The 25,663-nt window shown below is 36.3% G+C and overlaps 1 protein-coding gene across 4 annotated transcripts in view; it reads left to right on the forward strand.

The window, feature by feature from the left end:
• GPM6A (glycoprotein M6A) overlaps nt 1–25,274 on the forward strand; it is a 379,591-nt gene extending 354,317 nt beyond the window's left edge. For all 4 annotated transcript variants that reach the window (XM_012454691.2, XM_064371043.1, XM_012454693.2 and 1 more), the window contains exons 4-7: nt 5,022–5,175; nt 18,297–18,373; nt 18,924–18,989; nt 23,165–25,274. In XM_012454691.2, the coding sequence (XP_012310114.2) occupies nt 5,022–5,175; nt 18,297–18,373; nt 18,924–18,989; nt 23,165–23,317 (450 nt within the window). In that variant the 3' untranslated portion in view covers nt 23,318–25,274. The remainder of the gene's footprint in view (nt 1–5,021; nt 5,176–18,296; nt 18,374–18,923; nt 18,990–23,164) is intronic.
• Nucleotides 25,275–25,663: the final 389 nt, after the last annotated feature.

A 25,663-nucleotide genomic window follows, 5' to 3' on the forward strand; every position in this document is an offset into this window, starting at 1 on the left:
AGTAATCATCAGATTCTAAAATAGAACATAAAATGGAAAGACCAAATTACATATTTAGCATCTTTAAATACTTTAATGAATACTTCAGTGAGCTGCTACACCCTGAAATACAACCGGTTTACATTCAAAATTAGAAAATAAAGTCGTTTGCATTTTTCTAGAACAAAACTTATGCATTAATAGTAATGAAAATATTTTCTCACCACACTGATTTGCTCTATATCATCCAGCTTTGTTAATTTTGTATAACATAGCTCAGAGTAGAAAGAAGATGTGAGTCAGTCCTGTGGTTTCAGAAGTTAGACCTTTTATTGCCTTGTAAAGTAGCAGTAGCAGCACAGTTCAAACTGTTCCAAGCTACTTTGAATCTAAACCTATTGAATTATAAGTCCCATTCTACAGTGAACAGCAGCTCCAAAAGAAGCTTTAGAAAGATCCGTAAGGGTAGAACAAGTGAAAAATAAGATAGAGAGGATGCAACCAAAGGCATGCTGATTACTCTCCCATGGATTTCAGAGTTGCTTTGAGTCCTCCAAAGCTTCAGGCTGCCATATCATGTTCGTTGTTCTAGAGACTATACATTAGCCTTGAGGTCTACTATTGCTGATAATGAAAATGTTAGTAAAAAAGATTTTTCCCCCTAAAGGTGTTCCTTTAAGAGGATTTCTTCACTTTCAGGGTGGTTTTCAAGAATTTCTGGAACCTTTCTTCTTGAGAGGAGAGCTCATTTTAAATAACTTTCCCAGACTCAAGAACTTATCGTTCTTTTAATTTATCCAAACATGAAATGAAATCTAATTCCTTTATTCTATAAGACTATATAGAGTTATATAATTCCATAGTATGTACAAAACATATGTAGCAATAGTAGTAATTACATTGATATTTTCAAAGATAAAAATAGCTAATATTTTTGTCAAAGCTTCTTATGTGTCAGGTTTCAATGCTAAATGCTTTTCATGCATTATCTCTTCTCAGCCTCACTTAAACATGTGAGGCCAGTTTGGAGTCATTTCCATTTTTTTAAAAATAATTTTTATTGTACTTTAGATTCTGGGGTACACATGCAGATCATGGAGGATTGTTGCATAGGTACATACATGGCAATGTGGTTTGCTGCCTCCATCCCCCCTGTCACCTGTATCTGGCATTTCTCCCCATATTATCCGCAACCTCCCTAGCCCCCACTGCTCCTTTCCTAGTCCCCTCTAACAGACCCCAGTGTGTGATGCTCCCCTCCCTGTGCCCATGTGTTCTCATTGTTCAACACCCACCTATGAGTGAGAACATGCAGTGTTTGATTTTCTGTTCTTGTGTCAGTTTGCTGAGAATGATGGTTTCCAGATTCATCCATGTCCCTACAAAGGACAGGAACTCATCGTTTTTTATGGCTGCATAGTATTCCATGGTTTATATGTGCCACGTTTTCTTTGTCCAGTCTATCATTGATGGACGTTTGGGTTGGTTCTAGGTCTTTGCTATTGTAAACAAACATACTTGTGCATGTGTCTTTACCATAGAGCAATTTATATTCCTTTGGATATATGCCCAGTAATGGGATTGCTGGGTCAAATGGAATTTCTATTTCTAGGTCCTTGAGGAATTGTCACATTGTCTTCCACAATGGTTGAACTAATTTACACTCCCACCAACAGTGTAAAAGTGTTCCTATTTCTCCACATCCTCTCCAGCATCTGTTGTCTACAGAGCTTTTAATGATTGCCATTCTAGTTATTTCCATTTTACAGAGGCAGAAACAGAAGTGTAAAGAGCAGACTAGATTCAAGCCAGTTGAAAAGCCTGTGCCTTTCATCAGTATGCCAGAAGACCCTCTTTTGTTGCTATAAACATGTGATGTGATGTTTAGGAACACAGCAAGTGGCATTCCAGTGCTTGTTAAATAAATAGAAAGATAAATTTCTACCTCTTATATATTAGAATCCAAAGGCAAAAGATGGAAAATGACCTGCATTATATCATACAGTTTATTAGCACTAGAGGTGAATGGGTATTTTCACTTGGAGTATGATTATCCATTTTCAGATACTTAGCAAGCATTCTCACTTAGCCTGGGTGCCTAAGCAACGATGTGATAGGGAAGGGAAGCCCTTTGAGAGGGGAGAAATTCCGAGCGAACCCTTCTACTGTTCTGCGAACTTCATTTATTGATGCGCTACATTCCACAGTCCAGAAAGAAAGGATAAAGACCACTTAAATATATTAATATTGGCAGGGTGCGGTGGCTCATACCTGTAATCCCAGCACTTTGAGAGGCTGAGGTGGGTGGATCATGAGGTTAGGAGTTCAAGACCAGCCTGGCCAAGATGGTGAACTCCTGTCTCTTCTAAAAAAATACAAAAATTAGCCTGGTGTGGTGTCAGGCTCCTGTAATCCCAACTACTTGGGAGGCTGAGGCAAGAGAATCCCTTGAACCAGGGGGACGGAGGTTGCAATGAGCCAAGATCAGGCCACTGTACTCCAGCCTGGGTGACAGAGTGACAGTCCGTCTCAAAATAATAATAATAATCATATTATTATTATTATCCTTTCCCTCTGGAGGAGATGAGCACGAGGTTTACCATATACAGCCAATTATGTCTCAAGACCAAATATTGTCTATATTTCCACCTGGACTATTTTATTCTTTTAATCAGTAAAATAAGGGGGAAGTGTTATTGCCTTACACGGCTGAAATCCTACCATAATCTCTCTTCATATTTAGGCTCATAAGTATTTGTTCAGTAAGACTAAAATAATTCTAAAAGGAATGTAAACTTTGATTTTTAAACAAATACCTTTTTAATGATAGTTACTCTCCTTCCTTTGGTGATTTAAATAAATTAATATTCAGCAAGTTTTATTTGCTAATATTCTTAGGACAGGGTTTGTTTCATCTTGGATGTATAAGGTTTAAATATGTCTGCCAAATCTTAGTTTAAGGATATTGTTGGGACAGATGTTGGCTCCAACTATTAGCATTTCATTTGAGAGACAAAAAGGAAGTAACAGTTGACATGAGATAAAACAATATTATTAGAAAACGTGTTTGAAAACATGTTTTCAAATTTCAATATTATTGATAATATGTGCTCTAGGGCCTGGGCGCAGTGGCTCATGCCTGTAATCCCGCACTTTGGGAGGCCCAGGTGGGTGGATCATGAGGTCAGGAGTTTTATAACAGCCTGACCAACATGATGAAATCCCTTCTCTACTAAAAATACAAAAATTGCCTGGATGTGGTGGTGCATGCCTGTCATCCTAGCTACTCAGGAGGCTGAGGCAGGAGAATCACTTGAAACCAGGAGGCGGAAGTTGTGGTGAGCCGAGATCTCACCACTGCACTCCAGCCTGGGTGACAAAGTGAGACTCCATCTCAAAGAAACAGTGCTCTGGGTTTCTGAAGTACTGGGGCATTTAGTAACATATTTTTTTTTTTTTTTGGAGACGGAGTTTCACTCTTGTTACCCAGGCTGGAGCGCAATGGGGCCATCTCGGCTCACCGCAACCTCCGCCTCCTGGGTTCAGGCAATTCTCCTGCCTCAGCCTCCTGAGTAGCTGGGATTACAGGCATGCGCCACCACGCCCAGCTAATTTTTTGTATTTTTAGTAGAGACGGGGCATCACCATGTTGACCAGGATGGTCTCGATCTCTTGACCTCGTGATCCACCTGCCTCGGCCTCCCAATTAGTAACATATTTAATGGAAGGGCCTGATCTCAGGACTCATTGGCTTCATATCCTGCCTTTCTTTATATTTGTTTTATGAATTCCTTGCTATCCTTAATCCCAATAATCTCTATGTTAATCACAGTATAACTTTAATATAGGTGCATAAGTTCTATCATGGCATTAATTCCAAATTTACTATTTCAAAAGTGCTAATTTTAGTATACATTATGAGAGTTATTGAATAAGTTTGACTTGTTTGAGATTTCACCTAAATCATGGGGTAAAATCTGGCTAATAACTCATCACAAAAGGGATAAATAGGGTTGAATAAAAGATCAAGTTTCATTCAGTATATTTATTATTTATATACTATATTGCTATTTTGAAAATGTGACTACTTGAGGTGTTAAAAGTTAAGCCAGAATGCACTACTGAATCAATTCCAGTCTTTGATCAAAGTGTGCTTCTGAATTTCAGAAGAACCGTGTATCTATAGAAATGTAGCTTTTGGTGTCCAGGGGCTATATTTCAGACATTTTTCTATCTAATGCCTACTATTCATCCACTAATACATACATCAACATGTCCTTTTATTCAGCATTTATACGATGTGTGAACTAAAACTTCATGTAAATCCATGCTTAAACTAAGTATTTTATTCATTTCTATCTAGGATACATGGACACCTATTATACACTTTATAAATATTTAAAACGTTTCTGAAATATATTTTTAAAACTTTGTTTTGAAAATTAAAATAATATTTTACTATATACATAAAAGGTAAAATTAACATGCATAAAACAGACAAGTTTATAAAAATTTTTAAAAAGAAGAATACACACTAATATTATATACTAATGTGATTTGAGAATTACCATATTTGCTAATTGTAAATATGGCTAAATAGCTTAAATATTTATGATATGACAGGGTGACAGTTTATTCCTACATAAATTTATTGACAGACTTTTAATTCTCCCGAATTCCCTTTGCAAAGTGAATACTTTCTAAATACCCAGGAATATTTTCTAAAGTTTTAAAAATAATCTTTGATGAGATTTTAAAGTTAAATACATGGATGAGAAGGCATTATAATGCAGGAGAATTCCTTTTTTTTTTTTTTGTACATCAGAACTTCTGCCAAGATATGATTTTCCAGCAGGTTTATTCACTTAACCCATTATACGCACTATTTCTCAACCTCCTGTGCTGCAAATCAGCGGTGTTGTGATATTGACTTGGGTACTGTATCCCTATAAACCTTCTATATGGAGCTTTGCAGATTAAACACAAAATTCTTCTTCTTTGGTAGATTATGTTTTCTCTCTCCATTTTTTTCTCTTTTGCAGTTCATTATGCTGACATACCTGTTCATGTTGGCCTGGCTGGGAGTCACAGCTTTCACCTCACTGCCAGTTTACATGTACTTTAATCTGTGGACCATCTGCCGGAACACCACATTAGTGGAGGGAGCAAATCTCTGCTTGGACCTTCGTCAGTTTGGTAGGTGGATATTGGATCTCTTAACTGTAAAACACCAACCCATATTGTGTTACCTACAAAACTACCTCTAAAATATTATAGATCACTTGGAACTATCAGGACCTCTTCTACTACAGAGATACATTTATCAAAGTATTACTGCTAAGACTATTCCCTTTAAATTTAAAGTAGAAAGTCAAGGGTGAATGGAAGTTAGTATCGCAACTTACACACATGTATATTGACCAGGATGTCCGATCACGTTTCCTGGTATTGGCAGGTTAGAAGTGTGGTTTCTTTTTCTTGATTCCTTTGCTCTTTTCTAAACTCAATATGATGTCTGCATTCTACTTTCATTCTGCCGTAATAAACTGAACAAAATGTCAAATCTACTATAAAGTTCACCTAAGAAGGACGCAATTCATTGTCTTCTGAAATGGGAGGTCGGGATCTTAGCTAGCGTTTAATAATAACCATAACGAAGAACGCTAAATAAATCAGCAGTCTGCTTTGGTTGTTTTCATCTAGGGCTAAAATATCATGTAATAATAGTACTGTTATATATATGGGTTTACCATGTATAGACCCTATTGTAAGTATTTTACACGTGTCACGTTGTTTGATTCTCATGACTCTGTATGGTAGGCAATACTGTTTTCTTCTTTTGTAGATGACAAAACTGAGGCACAGTGAGGTTGTTCAGTGACTTATCCAAGGTTATACAGCTAGCAGCTGACAGAGCTAGGATTCAAACGTGGGCAACGCAGGTTGAATCAGAGGCTTTGTTCTCGCTCATAAGTCAACTGTCTCTCATATTAAAACTTAGTACTGAGCTGAAAGAGGAAAGGTAGAGTATAATCTGTCAGACTGTTTGAGATTCTGTGTTGTCATGTGTGACATTATGGGAGCTACAGAATTTATAAACGATATGCAAATCCACACTTGCAAATGGATTATATTTTCTCTGAACAGACATTAAAAGCCAATCTACTGGCACTTGGGGACACTGAGCGTTTTTCTTTAATAAAGTTTTCTCGTTCTTCAGAAAAAGCAGGAAACATTTCACTAGCAAGGATATGAAGGGCTTGTGGCTTTATGGGTATGCTCTAAGTAGATTATGGGGTAGCTAACTAGCTGTGTGTTCAGAACAGTGGCTCACCCACCAATCTAGCAGATGAAGCCTTCAGCCCCCCTCTAATGTGATCCAGTACACTACACTAGTTTGCATTTAATAACAATGAAATCAGGTGGGCTCAGTGGCTCATGCCTGTAATCCCAACACTTTGGGAGGCCGAGGCAGGCAGATCACCTAAGGTCAGGAATTTGAGACCAGCCTGGTCAACCTGGTGAAATCTTGTCTCTACCAAAAATACAAAAGTTACGCGGGCATGGTGGCACTTGCCTGTAATCCCAGCTACTTGGGAGGCTGAGGCAGGAGAATTGCTTGAACCCAGGAGGCAGAGGTTGTAGTGAGCTGAGATGGTGCCACTACACTCCAGACCAGGTGACAGAGTGAGACTCCATCTCAAAATAAATAAATAAATAAATAAATAAATAAATAGTGAAATCAAAGAGTTGCCAAACAATTCAGCAGTTCTCTTTGGTTAATTTTATTTAAGGCTAAAATCTTATATAATGATAATGCATATATATACATGGGTACAGGGGAAAAGCAGAAAGATATGCTTTATGGATGCAGTTCTTGGTGAGAGGGAATGTGGACACTGGGGAAATTTTACTCTCAAAATCAAATCCCTTATAAATATCAGAAAAGGAGCTCAAAATCAAATCCCTTATAAATATCAGAAAAGGAGCTCACAGCAAATGCTGCTAGTGGTCACAATAGAACAACTGCTCAAAAAGCCGTGGCTCTGCATTCAGCCCTTTGTCATTGTAGTCTTCCTTTTGTTCTGCTGATCCTAAAAGTTAAATTTGGAAAATATGTGATTAGCCTCTCGGGTAGGATTGCCAGATCAAAATACAGGGCACCCAGTTAAATTTGAATTTTAGATAAACAAGCTATACTTTTTTATGACAAGTATGGCACCAAATATTGTATGGCATATAGTTATACTAAAATGATATGTTCTTTATCTGAAATTCAATTTTAACTAAGACACATTGAGATTGTTTTTACTGTTAATCTGTTAACCCTGCTCTCAAAGCTTCAGTTTATCTTAAGAAACTGTTACCACTGGAATACATGGAGGGTCAGATTCTCTTTAATGTGATTGTTTATATTCAAAAATACATGAGAGATTAGCATGCTCTGATTAGAAACATTTCATTTCTTATAGTATACTAAATGCAAATAGTTAAGTAAGATTATAAGGTCTTCGGTATTATCAAATCAGGTTTTAAACTGAAAAAATATTGGGAGACTCTAGAAAAATAATATTTAAAAATTTCCCAAGTCTGCTTTCTAAAAGAGAGAAAAAATAATCCTTTGTAAAAGATAAATAGACCCTCTTAATATTTTTAACTTTAAAAAGAAAAAAACTTAATTCTCAATGCACTCAAGTGCTTGTGATCCCCTAATGAACCTAATTTCACTTAAAGTATTGAGACTTATACTGCTGAGTAGATAGGATTCCTTATGACATTAAGCACAGAATATGTCATAGAGTCATAGAATTTTATAAATTGACTTCATTTATCACCAGTCCAGCTGTCTGGTCTCAAAGAAATGGAGCTCTAAGAAATGAAATAATTTTCCAGGGATATAGCTACCCAGCAGCAGGCCGTGCTGGAATAGAAAGGTGAGTGTCCTGAATCTCTGCACAATTCTTTTCTACTCCACAGCTTAAGTAAACCATTAGTCTGTTAAGAAGACAGAATAAAGGATCCTAAAAGATATACACATTCTGATTCCTGAAACATATACATATGTTAGATTACTTGTCAATGGGGAATTAGGGTTGTTAGTCAACTGATTAAAATGAGGAGATTATCCTGGATTAGCCAGATGGGCCCAGTGTAATCACAAGGGTCCTTCAAAGTGGAAGAGAGAGTCAGTCAGAGAGAGAGGGACTACAGAAGAAAAGGCAGAAAGATGCAGTGTTGCTGGCTTTAAAGATGGAGAAAAGGGGCCAAGAGCCAAGACATGTGGGTGTCCTGCAGAAGCTGGAACAGGAAAGGAAACTGCTTCTGCTTCTAGAGCCTCCAGAGAAATGCAGCCCTGATGACCCTTTTATTTTAGTTTTGTCTTCCAGAAGTGTAAGAGACAAATTTGTGTTGCTTTAAGCCACCACATTTGTGACAATCTGTTATAGCAGCAATACGAGACAAATACAATATTGAAAGCCAAGGTCATTTTTTTTTCCCCAAACTTTTTTACAGTTTTTTCTACATCTTTACTTTATCATGGTGGCAGTTCATTTTATGTCAAAGCCAGCAAAATTGCATCTCCCTGACCATTCTTCTGCAAGCTTAATTCCCCTTCATGGCATACTCCAACACAGGTACAGAGTCAAAGATGTGAACATCTTTGGGAGGCTGTTTTCTGCCTACTGCAGTCTACCCTCTGGCCGCCAAAGATAAACATCTATTTCTTGTGTGGAATGCATTCACCCTATCCCAACTTCCAAAGGTTTCATCCCATTATGGCATCAACTCAAAGTCAAAAACCTTATTTCAGTTTCATTAGTTCATAACCTTGATTGCTTTTTTTAAAATGTGCTATATTATTTGTTTCCCTATTACACAAAGCATATATATGTGGTTAAAATTAGTCTTTGAGGTGTACTAATGTTTACAACATAGTTATCGAGATTTATCCAAATGTGCCTTTTCTTCTGTGGATGCGAAAGAGGAGGCACTTTTCAGATGTTATGCAGCCTTTATATGAGCTATTAAGACTTTCTGTTTAGCTCTTAATACAAAAATCTATTGCTGTATAGTATTTATTTGCCCTCCAGATTATATATCTTGATAAGACTCCTGAATGTATGCATACAACCACGTTATTATCAAAAAGCATCAGAAGAGAACCATTCCTCAAACATTGTATTAGGATCAGTTCAGAATTTACTAATATTCATCAAAAAGACAACTGAATAGATAAGAATATGCTTTAAAGTAATTTCCCTTGTTGCAAAGTTGTCTCCTTTGTATATAGATGTTGTCTTTTATTTTAGAGGAGACCAGGTATTTAAACTACCTTGAACTCTCAGCCTGTAATGGCCATCATACCTGCGTAGTGGAAGTACACATCTCACTATTCATTTCCATACACGTAATACATGTATGCATTTCAAACAGTTCTAGTGGAAGGCAGAGACATTACTTGATATCGTTGGAGAATTTGTAGATAGCATATCATATTAGGATTTTCTGTATTTCAAAATGTATTATGAAATAACTATAATTGTATTTTGTATGTTTTCATTATGATTTGTTATCCTCCAATGATATCTTCTGTGATTCAATTACATTGGATGTATTAGATGTTTATCCTCATAACTTTATATGAGGAAAGGTTAAAACTGATCCCCATTATGTCATCTAGATGCAAGGTTTAAAACTTTCCTCTTTGGGGTATATACCCAGTAATGGGACTGCTGGGTCAAATGGTATTTCTATTTCTAGATCTTTGAGGAAAGACACATGCACCTGTATGTTTATTGCGGCACTGTTTAGAGTAGCAAAGACTTGGAACCAACCCAAATACCCATCAGTGGTAGACTGGATAAAGAAAATATGGCACATATACAGCATGGAATACTATGCAGCCATAAAAAGGATGAGTTCATGTCCTTTGCAGGGACGTGAATAAAGCTGGAAACCATCATTCTCAGCAAACTGACAAAAGAACAAAAAGTCAACGCTGCATGTTCTCACTCATAAGTGAGTGTTGAACAATGAGAACATGTGGACACAGGGAGGGGAACATCACACACTGGGGCCTGTTGGGGATGGGGGAGCTAGGGGAGGGATAGCATTAGGAGAAATACCTAATGTATATGACGGGGTGATGGATGCAGCAAACCACAATGGCATGTGTATACCTATGTAACAAACCTGCACGTTCTGCACATGTATCCCAGAACTTAAAGTATAATAAATTAAAAAAAACTTTCTTCCATTACAACCTCAAGATTTGATAAAACTTAAGAGCCAACCATAGAGAGAAAGTAGGTAGGGCTTCTTTTAGACTTTTGGCCAATCCTACCTCTTATTCAGCACACCCACACGTGACAGCAGCTTGTTTTTATCTTATTTCCATAAAACACCTCTCAGTAGGATTTCATCTCAATTATTTGCTCACACTATTTTTGTTGCTGAAAGCAGGGAATCCATCTAAGTCACATTGCTCGCCACACAGAAAGCCAGTCACTGAGACAGAAAGTATTGCCAGGGAAGAAGTCTTTTTCAGGTGCTGCAGCCGAGGTAGATGAGACATCAGTCTCAAATCTGTCTCAGAACCACCAAAAAGGGGGGGGGTCATATAGTGGATAAGGAATGTAAGACAGGAATTGAGGAGTAAGGAGGCAACCATGAAGGAAAGGCCTGGCCTCTCATTGTCTAAATGTGATGATCTGGTGAGTTTCAGTCCCTTGCCTGATGATGGGTTTCCTGAAGAAGGAGCTCAGATGACACAAATGTAAATTTCAAGTTTTAAGACTGGGGGGGTTAATTTCTGTATTTGTTCAAAAACCCACAAATATCATTTCTATGGGACAGTTGGGCTGGTTTCATTTTTAACAAATATTTAAGGAACAATTGTGTTGTGTGCTAGTATTGTTCAATTTTAAAGAAAAAAATCTTCATGACAAAAAATATAAAATAAAGTTTGACACTTATATCATGAAGCTGGCCCATCATACTTTCTCTAGAGAAGGCAGCCAAGACCTAGGAATATTACATTATTTGTCCAAGATTTAACAGAAGATAGTGTTGAAACTAGAAATAAATAGCACTTTTGACCTAGGTCTACCCCATTCAAAAGACACTTAATGTTTGCATAAAAATTAGATACATACACTCCTAATAGGAATTCTTTTGTATGTTTATGTGTCATTGCTAATTACTGAACTATATTCACTTCTGCTAGATAATTCAATAATTCATTTCATAAAATCTTTGTTATATTTTTCTTGTGTAGGCTAATCCTATGTGTAGGTATTCCTATGTTAGGTGACATGTCAAAGGAAAATTAAAGTCACTGATGGAGCTGGGTGTGGTGGCTCATGCATGTAATCCCAAGCACTTTGGGATGTGGAGATGGGAGGATCATGAGGTCAGGAGATTGAGACCATGCTGGCTAACACGGTGAAACCCTGTCTCTACTAAAAGTACAAAAAAAAATTAGCTTGGCATGGTGGCATGCACCTGTAGTCCCAGCTACTCGGGAGGCTGAGGCAGGAGAACCACTTGAACCCAGGAGGCAGAGGTTGCAGTGAGCCAAGATTGCACCACTGCACTACAGTCTGGGCAATAGAGCGAGACTCCATCTCAAAATAAACAAACAAACAAATAAAAATAAAGTCACAGTTGGAATTAAGGTTGCTAATCTCCTCGGACTATAGAGAAGGGTTTGAAAATATCCATTGTTGCTGACTTTGAAAATGGAGAAAAGCCCCCCAGAGCCAGGGGAGGTGGGTGGTCTCTAGAAGATATACTGGTATTCTTTTTTTTTTTTTTTTTTAATAATCATTTGTGGGTTCACAAGCTGGCTTCCTGCCTCTGCACTGGTCATGTTTACCATTAGAAAGGCTATTTGGTATTTTCTTTTTTTTTTTTTTTTAAAAGAAAGAAAGAAAGAGAAAGAATAAAGAAAAAGAATAAAGAGGAGGAAAAAGGAAGAGAAAGAGAGAGAGAGAATGGGAGTATTGCTTTCTTGCCCAGGCTAGAATGCAGTTTAGTAATGGGTATTGAAAACCTCTTTTATACCAAAAATTATACTTGATGTAAACAGGAAGGAATAAGGGAAGAAAATAACAAACGAGCAGCCAACCAATATTTCATTTAAACCTATGAAATGCTATGCGATTACTGAGGAGTGATTTACTTCCAATTATGTAGTCACTTATGGAGTAGGTGTGAGGTGGTAATGTATGTTTTGTGTATTTAAAGTGGAGAGTTCTATAAATGTTTATTAAGTTTACTTGTTCCGGGTCTGAGTTCAAGTCCTGGATGTCCTTGTTAATTTTCTGTCTCGTTGATCTATAAAATCATTAGCTCTTCTTGTTACATTGATCCTTTTACCATTATGTAATGTCCTTCTTTGCCTCTTTTGCTCTTTGTTGCTTTAAAGTCTACTTTATCAGAGGCGAGAATTGCATCTCCTGCTTTCTATTTATTTGTTTATTTTTACTCTCTGATTGGTTGATAAATCTTCCTCCTTCTCTTTGTTTTGAGTCTTTGTGTATCATTGCATGTGAGATGGGTCTGGATGCAGCATACCAATAGGTTTTGGCTTTTTATCCGATTAAAATATATATATAACTTTAATACTGGCATTTGATGCTAGCTGGCTGTTTTGCCCATTAGTTAGTATAAATTTTTCGTTGTGTTAATGTTCTTTTCTTTTTGATATATTTTTGGAAAGGCTGATATTGGTTGTTCCTTTATATGTATAGTGCTTCTTTCAGAAGCTCTTGTAAAGCAGGCCTGGTGGTGGTGAACTCTCTAAGTACTTGTTTGTTCGCAAAGGATTTAATTTTTCCTTCGATTATAAAGCTTAGTTTGGCTGGATAGGAAATTCTGGGTTGAAAGTTCTTTTCTTTAAGGATGTTAAATATTGGTCCCCACTCTTTTCTGGCTTGTAGGGTTTTTGCTGAGAGATCTGCTGTAAGTCTGATAGGTTTCCCTTTATGGGTAACCTGACCTTTCTCTCTGGCTGCCCTTAGTATTTTCTCCTTCATTTCAACCCTAATAAATCTGGCAATTATGTGCCTTGGGATTGGTCTTCTTGAAGAATATCTTTGTGGTGTTCTCTGTATTACCTGGAGTTAAATATTACCCTGCCTTGCCAGGTTGGGAAAGTTTTCCTGAATGATATCCTGAAGAGTATTTTCCAACTTGGATTCATTCTCTTCATCACATTCAGGTACACCTATCAAATGTAAATTAGGTCTTTTCACATAGTCCCATATTTCCTGGAGACTTTGCTCATTCCTTTTCATCCTTTTTTCTCCAATCTTGTCTTCTCATTTCATTTGACTGAGCTGGTTCTCGACTTCTGATATCCTTTCTTCTACTTGATCAATTCGACTGTTTAAACTTGTGCATGCATCGCGAAGTTCTCGTGTTGTGTTTTTCAGCTCCATCAATTCACTTACATTCCTCTCTAAATTGTCCATTCTTGTTAACGTTTCATCAAACCTTTTTTCAAGGTTCTTAGTTTCTTTGCATTGGGTTAGAACAAGTTCTTTTAATTCACAGAAGTTTCTTATCACCCACGTTTTGAAACCTGCTTCTGGTATACTGGTATTCTATTATCTTTAAACCTAGCAATGTAAATGATAAATTATTTTAAATTTAAGCATTTATATTTCATAATAGGGAAATATTTATATCTCATCCTATCAGATGTCAGAATGTTTTAAGTATCTGTTCATTCTGCTTTTACCTCCAAGTCTCATTTACAATTTTCTTGATAGGGATTTACAACGCTTGGAGTCATACTTCAACTGTCCAGTAAGGGCCAAAGGTTTTTATTGTCTTGGTGATGAAAGTCTTAGTAACTGTGTACACACATTATGCTTTGTTTTCTCCGAAATTGTCATATTTCAGGCACAAACAATTCTTACAATGTCAGAAATATATTACTTGTGTTTAGCTAGCTTGAAAAATATGAAGCATTAAAAAAGCCTGTTACTACAACTTTAATGCATCAAGTCCTTCCTGTTCTCCCCAATTCTCCTTGTACCAAGTTCTTGATGCTTCTCTTGCCTAGTTTTTGCTTATTATCATTATTATTATTATTTTTGAAATGGAGTCTCGCTCTGTTGCCCAGGCTGGAGTGCAGTGGCGCCATCTCAGCTCACTGCAATCTCCGCCTCTTGTTTTAAACTGAGGTGGGCAGATCACTTGAGGTCAGGAGTTTGAAACTAGCCTGGCCAACAGGGTGAAACTCGTCTCTACTAATAGCTGGTCAAGCGATTCTCTTGCCTTAGGCTCCCAGGCAGCTAGGATTATAGGTGTCCGCCACCGTGACTGGCTAATTCTTGTATATTTTTGGTAGAGACAAGGTTTTACCATGTTGGCCAGGCTGGACTCAAACTCCTGACCTCAGGTGATCTTGCCTCTTCTTCTAATTGCTTTGAAGACAATGAAAATGTAGTCTGCACTTTTTAGCTAAAACTTTTCCATAGGTTATATATATATATATATATATATATATATATATATATATATATTCAACATTTAGAAAAATTGATACAAATTAGAATAACTTACTTAATTTTTGGTGTGACCAATTTGGCCATTCATAGACAAAGATACAAGATAATCAGGCTTTCAAATTTACCCTGCAGCTCATCTTCCACATGCTCACTTCTAGAGCTTCATATTATTCATATCTTGATTTTTAAACTACAATTAACTTTAATATATATTATATATTTGTTATATATAGTACACTTATCACAAAAACTTTATTTTTTTTTTTTGTGTGTGTGTGTGTAGACACATATACATCTAGCATCAGGAGTACTGGAGGTTCAGTAATGATGTTAACAGCAGCAAATCCATATGGGTCTGAGCAACCTCACTTCTTGCCTCCTCGGGAGGAAGAATGTAACTGAGGAGCATAAGGCAGAGTGAAACACCAGGGCAAGTTTTAGAGCAGGAGTGAAAGTTTATTTAAAAGTTTTACAGTAGGAATGAAAGAAAGTAAAGTACACTTGGAAAAGGACCAGGCTACTGACTTCAGAGATAAGTGAACTGTCTGATCTTTTGGCTTGTGGTTTTATACACTGGCATTCTTCTAGGGTCCTGCATACTTCTCACCTGACTATTCCCTTGGGGTGGGCTGTCTGCATATGTAGTGGCTGGCCAGCACTTGGGAGGGGCCCCATGTGCGGTGTGTTTTCTGGAGTTGCGCACATGCTCATTTGAGGTGTTTGTCACTTATCATTTGAGTGTCCTTAGAGGAAGGTCATATATCAGTTACACTCTGCCATTTTGCCTCTTAGTGTGCATGCTTGAGCCCGCTTTTCCAACTCCTGAGTTCATATCAGGAAGCTGCCGATCACCAGCTTCAGGTGTTTCTTTATTGGGAGCCAGCTATGACCAATTATTATTTTAGAGACACAGTTAACAACTGCCTGACCATCACCTGATGGTGGCCTGATATCCTCAGTGGGCAGTGAGTTGGGGGACTCTTTTGCTCTATTCATGTCTGACTAACTACCTACTGTAACAATAGTATTTTTTTAAATGATCTGGGAAGTCTTCACTGAGTAGTTGTCCTTTAAAGGACAGGAGAAACTTAGCTCTGGGAATATTCTTGTCAGAGAGAAGTGCCAGTGCAAGTTACCAAGGCAATATGATACCTGGCTCCTCAGGAAACAACAGGGAAGCCAGTGAGTCCTAAGTAGAACAATAGAGTAGACAAAAGATTGAGATGAAGTCTACGAGTTCCTGGCATGTACCATCTTGATGAGTACATTACAGGACATTGTAAGTTTGGGGCCTTATTCTGAGGGACGTAGAGAATCATTACAGATTTTGGCAGAGAAAGGGCATGGTCTGACTAATAGAGGGATTATTCTGGCTGCTACTTGAAGAATGTCTTTTAGAAAGGGTAGAAGCATGGAAGCCAGTTAACAAATGATTATAGTAATCCAAGTGGGAGTTTTGGTGGCTTGGATCAGGAGATGAGATGGCAAGGGAGGTGGGAAGAATTGGTCTGATTATGGATGTATTTTGGACATACAGGCAAAATAATTTCCTGATAGATTGTACGTAGGGTTTGGGGGAAAAAAAGATAATTCAAGGAGGAATTTCTTTTGACTGAGCCAGTGACAAGATTTGCTATCAAGAAAGATAGGCAAGGCTATGAGAAGTGTTTGCTTGGGAGTGGAGCCAGCAAAGAAGAGCAGAAGTTCTGTTTTGCAGAAGTTTTTAAGAATACCTATTAGAAATCCAAATAGAATTGTCAGATAAGAAATTGGATATATGAATCCTGATTTGAGAAGAGAGATATGGGATGGCCACATAGATTTAGCAGTTGTTGATAATTTTTAAATATCTGGGACTGAATGAGATATGCATGGAAGAAAGAGGGCTAAGGAGTGAAGGGGGGGAAGCTCCAACTTAAGAGGTCAGAGAGAAGATGAGGCAACCGACAACGAAGTGAGAAGAATGAGCCAATGATATCAGAAAGGCAGAAACTGAAGACTGTAGATTTTAGAAGCCAAACGAAGAGAGCGTGAAGGAAAAGGTGGGGATCCACTGTGTTTAATACTGCCAACTTGCAAGAAGATGATAACTGAGAATTAATCCTTGGAAGTCATTAGTGATCTTTATAAGAAACATTTCCAAGGAGGGGAGATGGGGCAAAATCTGACTTGAGAGAGTTTAAGTAGAAATGAAAGGAAAGAAATTGTAATAAGGTTAGGCTAACACTTTCTAGATTTTTGTTGAAAATGTGAATTGAGAAATGGATAAGGAAATGTAACCACAACATAAATATCCCACAGAATGAAGTCTGTAATGTATTACCATGAAGAGATAATGCCTTGACCCAAAAGCTTTTTCAATAACGGTAAATATCTTAGGGAGGAAATCTCATTAGAGAACCCTTTTAAATTTTACACCCCCTTGGAACCATCTTGGCAGAAAGGAAAGGCTGTAGAGAGGGATCTAAGTGTTTGTTCACTGCAAATAGACTTTTTTCACACTGAAACAGATTCCACAAACCATTGGCAAGGGAGAAAATAATAATAGCAGCAGCTCTGTAAGAGATGGAGAGTTGATGATATCCCATGAACCTAAGAATATGTAAATACATATTAAAACTAAATAAAGAAGGCCTGGCACCATGACTCATGCCTATAATCCCAGTACTCTGGGAGACTGAGGTGGGCAGATCACTTGAGGTCAGGAGTTTGAAACTAGCCTGGCCAACATGGTGAAACTCATCCCTACTAAAAATAGAAAAATTGGCTAGGTGTGGTGGCATGCACCTTTAGTCCCAGCTACTCTGCAGGCTGAGGTACAAGAATTGCTTGAACCCAGGAGGGGGAGATTGCAATTCGCTGAGATGGCAACACTGTACTTCAGCCTGGGTGACAGAGTGAGACTCCATCTCAAACAAAACAAAACAAAAAAACCATAAAAATGAAACAACAACAACAAAAACAACTAAATAAAGAGCAGCAAATGCTAAAGCTTAGGTATTAGAATGTCCTCAACTTCGTATTTTGTCATACCTGTACGTGTTTAGCACTTCAGGAGTTCTCAAAACAAAGTTAAAGAGCCATCATCAGATGAACGTGGTTACTTTACTCTCTAAAAATGAGATGCAGAGACATGCCAATGAATTGCCTCTGTGCTCATTTTAAAAATGCAGTGTTCTAGGTCTAATATTCATAGATTCCTATCTACCAGTTTTGTGCTAGATTCTAAAAATACATATTTTTGGCAGTTTCCTAGGTGATTCTAACGTAGTTTGTCCATGAACCAACTGGAACGGGGTAAATAGAAGTGATATAGCAACTTTTAATTTCCTGTTAATAATAGCATTGTTTTCAATATTGGAGGAAGGAAAAGTGCTCCTTTGGGCAGTATGCTTTTGCAGATTAAGAGAAGCATTGCACTAGCTGAACAAATTTAGATCCTGACTTCAGCACAGTCTGGGGCATAGTTACCAAAATAATTGTGATGCCTAAACTATCTCGTTAATGGGCCAAACCAATGAACTGGCTATAATTGAATCTGGAAATTCTGAGGGTGAGATTCAATTGAATTCAGATTGAAATTACTTAAATTGCTTGAGGGCTAAATAGTTTTGCAGATTATATTCATAATTCTATGCACAGTTATTATCCACAGTGAAAGCTAAAGAAGTTTTCTGTTATAACACAAGACAAAATGGAACTTGCTTAGATTTGATTAGCAGAAACTTTCATTTTTTTTCTCTTGACTCTTCAAAACATTTACACTGCTAAACTGTAATTTTCTACACATTGTAGGAATTGTGACAATTGGAGAGGAAAAGAAAATCTGTACTGTTTCTGAGAATTTCTTGAGGATGTGTGAATCTACTGAGGTGAGTGTTTTTACAGCTTTTAATTTTGTCAGAATTTTAGCATTCATTTTATTTGGATAATGTATTAAAACCAAATCTATAATGACCTTTCCCTTTATTCTTCCAGAGGCAATTTTACTTGTAGTTGTGTTATTCGGGGGGAGTAGAGGATAAATAGGAATTATATGCTTTGCATATTTCAATAAAAATTATAACTATTTCAAATTTTCTAGAATCTCATTTTAATGAAGGTTGAAAACATGATGAAGTTATATTTAACGAGACCATAGCCCTCCTTATATTGTTGTAATATTACTGATGAAAACCAGCATTGTCAATCATTATCTCATCTTTATAATGACATTATATTATAATGATGAAGTTGAAAGGATTTAGATGATTTAAAGGGGAAAATATACTGTAATAATCTGTTCTGATGGAGTGGGTGATTTATCACAGGCTTTCTTTTAGTTAAGGTGTACAAAGTCTTGTTTATAAGACAGTAGCAATCTTGACCTCTCTTCTACCTGTAATTCTGACACCTTTTGATTCTCTGTGGTTTCCGTCGCAGCTGAACATGACCTTCCACTTGTTTATTGTGGCACTTGCTGGAGCTGGGGCAGCAGTCATTGCTATGGTAAGACCTCCAGGCTTTGGCTCTTGCTTTTTCAATGTGAATTCCAGAGCTATTTGCTTGTAGAGAAGGTAAACTATCTCTAATGTTTGAAGTTCATGTAATACACATTTATTTCATCAGATTAAAAAAAGTAGGAAAAATAATGGGCAAGTAAGTCAACAACAAGGCTAAACCCAAAGAAATATTGTTATTACACTATTGATACGATTAGCAAAAACAGTCATTTATTAGGATTTTAGATATTAGATTACTATAAGTGTAAAAATTATTTCTGTAGCATATATGTATATAGCATTGTGACATTCTGAATAATTTAATCAGTTCCTTAATTTACATTTTTTCCATAACTAAGAACGTTAAAAAGCCACATAGAGTCATTTATGAAAAACAAATTAGGTTATTTAAAAAAAAATAAACCTCAGTAGTTTCAATTTGAACGGAGTCTTGCTCTGTCACCCAGACTGAAGTAAAGCGGCGTGATCTCTGTTCACTGCAACCTCTACCTCCCGGGTTCAAGCGATTCTCCTGCCTTAGCCTCTGGAATAGCTGGGACTACAGGCACATGCCAATACACGAGGCTAATTTTTTGTATTTTTATTAGAGGCAGGGTTTCACCGTGTTAGCCATGATGGTCTCAATCTCCTGATCTTGTTTTCTGCCCACCTCGACCTCCCAAAGTGCTGGGATTACAGACGAGAGCCACTGCACCTCGCCCTAGATCTTCTTTTAAGACATCAGGCTTTTACTCAGTGAGGAAGACCTATTATGTACCAGTCTCCTCCTTTCTAACTCAGCAGGAATTCCAGTTTGCCCACTGGAATGCCAAATATCAACCCTAAACGAGTACTCTGAGCATCAGTAATAGCTTTTGCAGCCAAGGTCTTCAGTCCATGTTTGTATCCTTGAGGATGAGTAGTCTAGAGCCCTAGAAGACTCCCAGTAACCTCACAACTGTGACAGCTGAGTCAATATGGAAAGACGATGAACGAATTGGAATTTCTTTCTTTCTTTTCCTTATGGTGCCAATACCTATCTTATATGTTGGTGAAAGAAACACTTTCTTAAAAAAAAAAAAAGAATGTTTTTTCTCTTGTCAAAGAGTAAAAATAAGAATGATGAGAACATGCTAATGTGCTAATAAACCATGTCAGACCGGTTAGTGATTTCATAACTATTTTGTATTTAATTTGTTTTATTAAAAATGACATATATATATATTTAATAAAACTGACTATGTCAGTATTGACATGAATTATCAAATGTTTCGTTACTTTAACATCACTCAATCTTTTAGATATAGTGACAATAAACCTTTGTATAGAAATTTTGTTTCAGAATGTGAGATGCCTGATAAAGATCATATTGGTTGATTAATTGGAGGGATTAAAATAGAACAAGAAGCAAAGGCCCTATATTCTTAACCTAAAATTAATGCTAACCTATGCCTCGGGGAAGGATCAACAAGTTCTGGCAATGATATATCAAACATTTATAGTCCTTAGGAGGAAACATGCTGGCTGTGACATCAGAGGAAACATGTACCTTTGTGTTCATACACCCATTCCCACACTTTCAAAAATTTTTAATGTCATGGGTATGTATGAGCAATATATACCTAGGTACAAGAAGTCTGTTCAAGTATCTTTTAAAAATTGGAGCATAATAAACATTTGTTTGTATTCGCTACATATATGTGCATATGAAATTCTGCCTAAAAATGCAGGTATACACTAGTGAAAAATACCTATTTAAATTTCCCTGAAAATGCTTACTCTGAAAACAAATCAACAGATTTTGAACTGTTAGAAATTTATATATTATGCATTTCTTAAGCAGTCTACGCTTCACATATACTTAAAGCTATACATAAATTTTATTTAAAGCAAAAAGTTTAGAATAAATTAAACTTTTATTTTTTCCAAGTACTAAGCATTCTTTGGGGGTTATTTTCTCTATCTAGAGTCATCACAAAACTCCATAGTTGCTTAAATGATTGACCTAGGTATTTCCAATTTATTAGCTCAGATAATAGTGTAAGTCTTAGGAGGCAGGTAAAATATAACTACTGCTACTATTCCTGGTACTAATACTGCTAGTACCAGGAATAATAAAGCAGGGACTTTATTATTAATAATACTTCTTAAAACCTTAAGAAATATTAAGAATTTAAGAATATTAATTGTAATGTAATTAATAATATTTATTAAGAACTTACTCTGTTCTACTCCATTCGTTTGTAGAGAAGTTAGGAAGTCCTACATGCTGACAAAGTAAGTCAGCCTGGCATTGCACCAGATTCCAGTAAGCACTGTTCACCTAGCGAGGGGCGGTAATAAGCCCTGCAGCTTGTGTTCCCCTTAGGACCAGATGAAATGCCTGTAAGACCCATGAGGTAGCACTTGTTTCTGAATTGGAGTGACCTTGAATTTCTTTTCAGTATTTCACTCATGCATAGATAGATAAATAGATTTTTTTTCTTTTTTGAGACAGGGTCTCACTTTGTTGCCCAGGCTGGAGTTCAGTGGTGTGATCTCAGCTCACTGCAGGTTGAATCGACTCTCCTGCCTCAGCCTCCCGACTTGCTGGGATTACAGGCACATGCCATCATACCCAGCTGACTTTTGTATTTTTGATTTTTTGTATTTTTAGTAGAGATGGGTTTTCACCATTTTGGCCAGGCTGATCTCGAACTCCTGACTTCAGGTGATCCATCTGCCTCAGCCTCCCAAAGTACTGGGATTACAGGCGTGAGATACCGTACCCAACATCACTCATACATATTTAATAATTTGGGGGCCACATTTTCTCAAATATCATGAAAAGTTTTTGAACATTGAAAACTATATTCATTTATTTGGCAATTACTTTGTGTATCTGCTACATACTAAGCACTTTCCACAGCACTTGATATTTTACAGCAAGAAAAAACACATAAACTTCATTATGTATATAAGCCTTATATAATCCATATATGTATGTGTAGTGATTAAGCTTTCACTGTGTAAATGCCATAATGTACAAGAATATAACTCACAGCCCCTGCTTTCAGGTGGCTTACACTGTTCCTTAAACAAAATTCTAAACTTCAGAGGAAATAGAAAGTTCTAAAAGTAGGTTATTTATAGTGATATGCATCTTTTTCCCTGCATCTTTGTGTCAAAATTGTTTTGTTTTTTGCTACTTGTTGACTACCTGAACGTGCCACAATATTCACTATTTAGAATTGCTATTTCATTCTTTATATCCATCTGTACTTTTCTAGAACCAGACTGCCTCCTCCAATGTACTCTTTACTAATTATCAAAATCTTAGGATTCTATTTTTCTGAATGTTGGGTTAAAATATTGCCCACCCTTTAAAACTCAAAGAAAGTAAATCACTGGCAACTTAGTTTCTCTTTTCTATTCATCAAAATTCATCATGTGGAAAACTGCTTTATCTACCCTGTGAACCAAGAGGGAAGAAAGAAAACAAAAACAAATAAGCATTTATTTTTGTTTTTTGTGGGTTTTTTTTGCTGAGTCAACTCAAGTCAAATAAAGGGGCTTTACTTCTTCAGCACCTTCATTACTTAAAACAAAACAGGACCTTCTGTTTTGAAAATGTCACTATTCTAATTGTTGTGAATAATATACACAGTATTTTATCTCTTATAGTTTAGAATAGAAAAGAAACTACAAAATTCATTAAAGGGAAAATTAACCTGATAAATCCACAGGTATATTTGGGGGTTTCCATGATCTCTCTTAAATTGGCATAATAGATCTCCAGTTAATTCAAATCATTAGGCACAAACGGATGTGAGAATATTTCTGATTATGGATTATAAAACATAGATAATGAACATGAAATGTATAGTTTATGGTTTGGGCAAATGAGAACACATTGGGCAGGAAACATCCCATAAAGATTAATAATTAGTCTTGGATTACTTCAGAATTGAAAAAGAAAAGAAAGAGATATTCAAAAAAAGACTGCCAAGAATATGGTGGGATATAGTTGGAGGAGTGAAAAACATATTTTATATTGTTTTTATTATTAACAAAATTTTGGTTCCATTTTACATGTAAACATTTCCTTAAAGACATATAATTTGAAGACTTCTTTCCAGACAACAAAGTGTAATGAAGACACTGAACAAACTTCCGATATAAATTATTTTTGTCTTTGATTAGGTTCACTACCTTATGGTTCTGTCTGCCAACTGGGCCTATGTGAAAGACGCCTGCCGGATGCAGAAGTATGAAGACATCAAGTCGAAGGAAGAGCAAGAGCTTCATGACATCCATTCTACTCGCTCCAAAGAGCGGCTCAATGCATACACATAAATGCATCTTCCTGTTCTTCCTACCATTTGAATGCATTGGTGTTTAACTAAGGGCCATCCAACCATCCAACCTTTACAAAACAAAATGAAAGTGCTTCTCATCAATGATATGTAAGGTGACTTATGAATCACCTGAGTACAATTCTTTGTTGTTTGGCACTTAATTTCCCAATTTATTAAATTGATGTAATCAGATCTTTTCTACAAGCTCCTATCCAGCCTTTTGTTTTTTTTGAAATTTCTCAAACTCATTTACTAGTTCTGTAAGATCGAAGATACTAACATTGTCAAATGCAAAGATCTGTTTGATTTCTAACCATTTCCCATGTGTTATACATAACACCTTTTGCATTATTTCTTATGTTTTAAAAAGAAATAGCTTTTTATACTCTTTAGTTTTGATTTCGGTAACTAGTTTAACTACAGGTAACCTTCAAAGGGACCATTGTACATTATGAACAATAGACAGAGATGACATCACGATGACTCTCGAAATATGGAAATCTTGTCTGAAGATCAGTGGCCATGTTACTATAGGCCCTGGTTCACGTTTTCATCAATCTAAGGTGCAATTTCTAAATTTGTAAGAGTAGGTTTAAAAAAAAGTGCTTCTTATCTTTGTTAACATTGTACTTTTTCTTGATGTTCTTAAAAGGTATTTCTCTCAGATTACTCATGTTTATGTTGTGAGCATGTAGAAACAGTAATGCTAATGCATGGCTAGTTGCCTTTTTAAGATTGTGACACCAGGCTTACCTTTTAAAGTTTAGTATATAGAGACAATTTTAATGGAAATAACTACTGTAGACTATTGGAGAATGATCTCTTTGTGATTTAAAAGTGGCTGGATTGGAACTTTTAATATGCTAATGTGGAAAATTAATTACCTTTATGAAGGTGGTTTATTACAAATAAGCACACTAACCCCTTGGAAGTTGTTTTACCTACTTTAAAAGTTTTAATGGATTGCACCTCTGTAAACTATTCCTAAAATGTGTATGATATATTTGAAAAGGCTTCCATTAATATAATAGCTTTGCTTGCAGCCTTCCAATGTATGTTGGTTTACCTGTAGTGTTTTCTAGTGTGGTCAGAGGCCCCTATAGAATGTATTGTTTGGAAGTGTAGTGATATATTTGTGTTTTTATTTCAAGTAAGTCATTTTAACTGAATATTCATTCATATTCATTTATAAAAAGTACCTGTATCAAAGGAATTTTAAAAAAAGCAATCGGTATTATTGGACCAAATTTGGTGTTTGTTTTAACCTTGACTCTCTTATTTTGATTATTTCTAATGCTACAAGAATGCTGTAAAGTGTCTATTAAAATGATGTAGCCTGACAAGACATTTTTGTCAGTGTATAAAACTAGGTAGTATTGTGCACTGATTTGACCATTGTGAAATCCTTTCTCAGTGTAACTGCATTTCTAATAAAATTTATTGAGTGAAACAATCTTTGTACAACGACTAGTCATGCATCATCAGTAATTTTACAAGTTCTTGTAGTAGGTAGGGGTATTACCAGGGTTATCTGTGGCATGATTATACATTCTGTAGTATTATCTAATTAATTTGGGGTTCATTTTGCTTCCTTTTTTTTACGCTTAGATTATCTTACTGGTTCAACATTTTTCTGATATATGCAGTATTACAGATATTCAGCAAAAGTATTAATGGGCTTCTTTAAATTCTATATTATAGTGTTTCAGTTCCGTGTCTTAACAGTTTGTGATGATTTCTAAAACTGTCTTTTCAACTTATGTAATGATGTTGACACTTTCGGCTTTCATTTCTGGTATTAGAGTTTGTATTTTCACAGAGTGCTTTGTAGCAGGCATTACAATTAATCTGTTTTGTACATAAATGTGCCAACAGCTTGATGGTGGCGTTTTTGAAATGTAGAACAAAGTGCTTGCAAAATGTAATAAATACACTTGTGTACTTTGTGTACTTATTATTAGCTTCTGCAGTGTATTTGTTTTTTTCTTTTTTGTTTTGTTTATTCCTCTTTCCTATGTGTGTGAATTCTTTTCAAGTGGAATAGATGCCATCCCCTTAAGATTCTTACTTCAGCTGAGCTGAACTAAGACTTCAAAATTCAATGAAAATTCTGTGCATAAATATTCAGTACCAGAATTCTAGACAGAGGAACTAAAAACTTTGGAGGTTATTTTATTTAGAAAATAACTTTTTCCAAGTTCTGCCATTTTCTTGTCTGATCTCTATTGTTTTATGTTTCCTTTAGTACTTCACAAACTAACAGAGAAAAAAAAAAGCCTAATGCAATTCAGAAAGAAAAATGATTTCTTGGTTTGCTTCAAAATACAAAGGTGAGAGCAATGAA

The sequence above is a fragment of the Aotus nancymaae genome, unplaced genomic scaffold (assembly GCF_030222135.1).
Source record: "Aotus nancymaae isolate 86718 unplaced genomic scaffold, 86718_ANA_hifiasm-v0.15.2.pri h1tg000115l, whole genome shotgun sequence".
Taxonomy (NCBI): Eukaryota; Metazoa; Chordata; class Mammalia; order Primates; family Aotidae; genus Aotus; species Aotus nancymaae.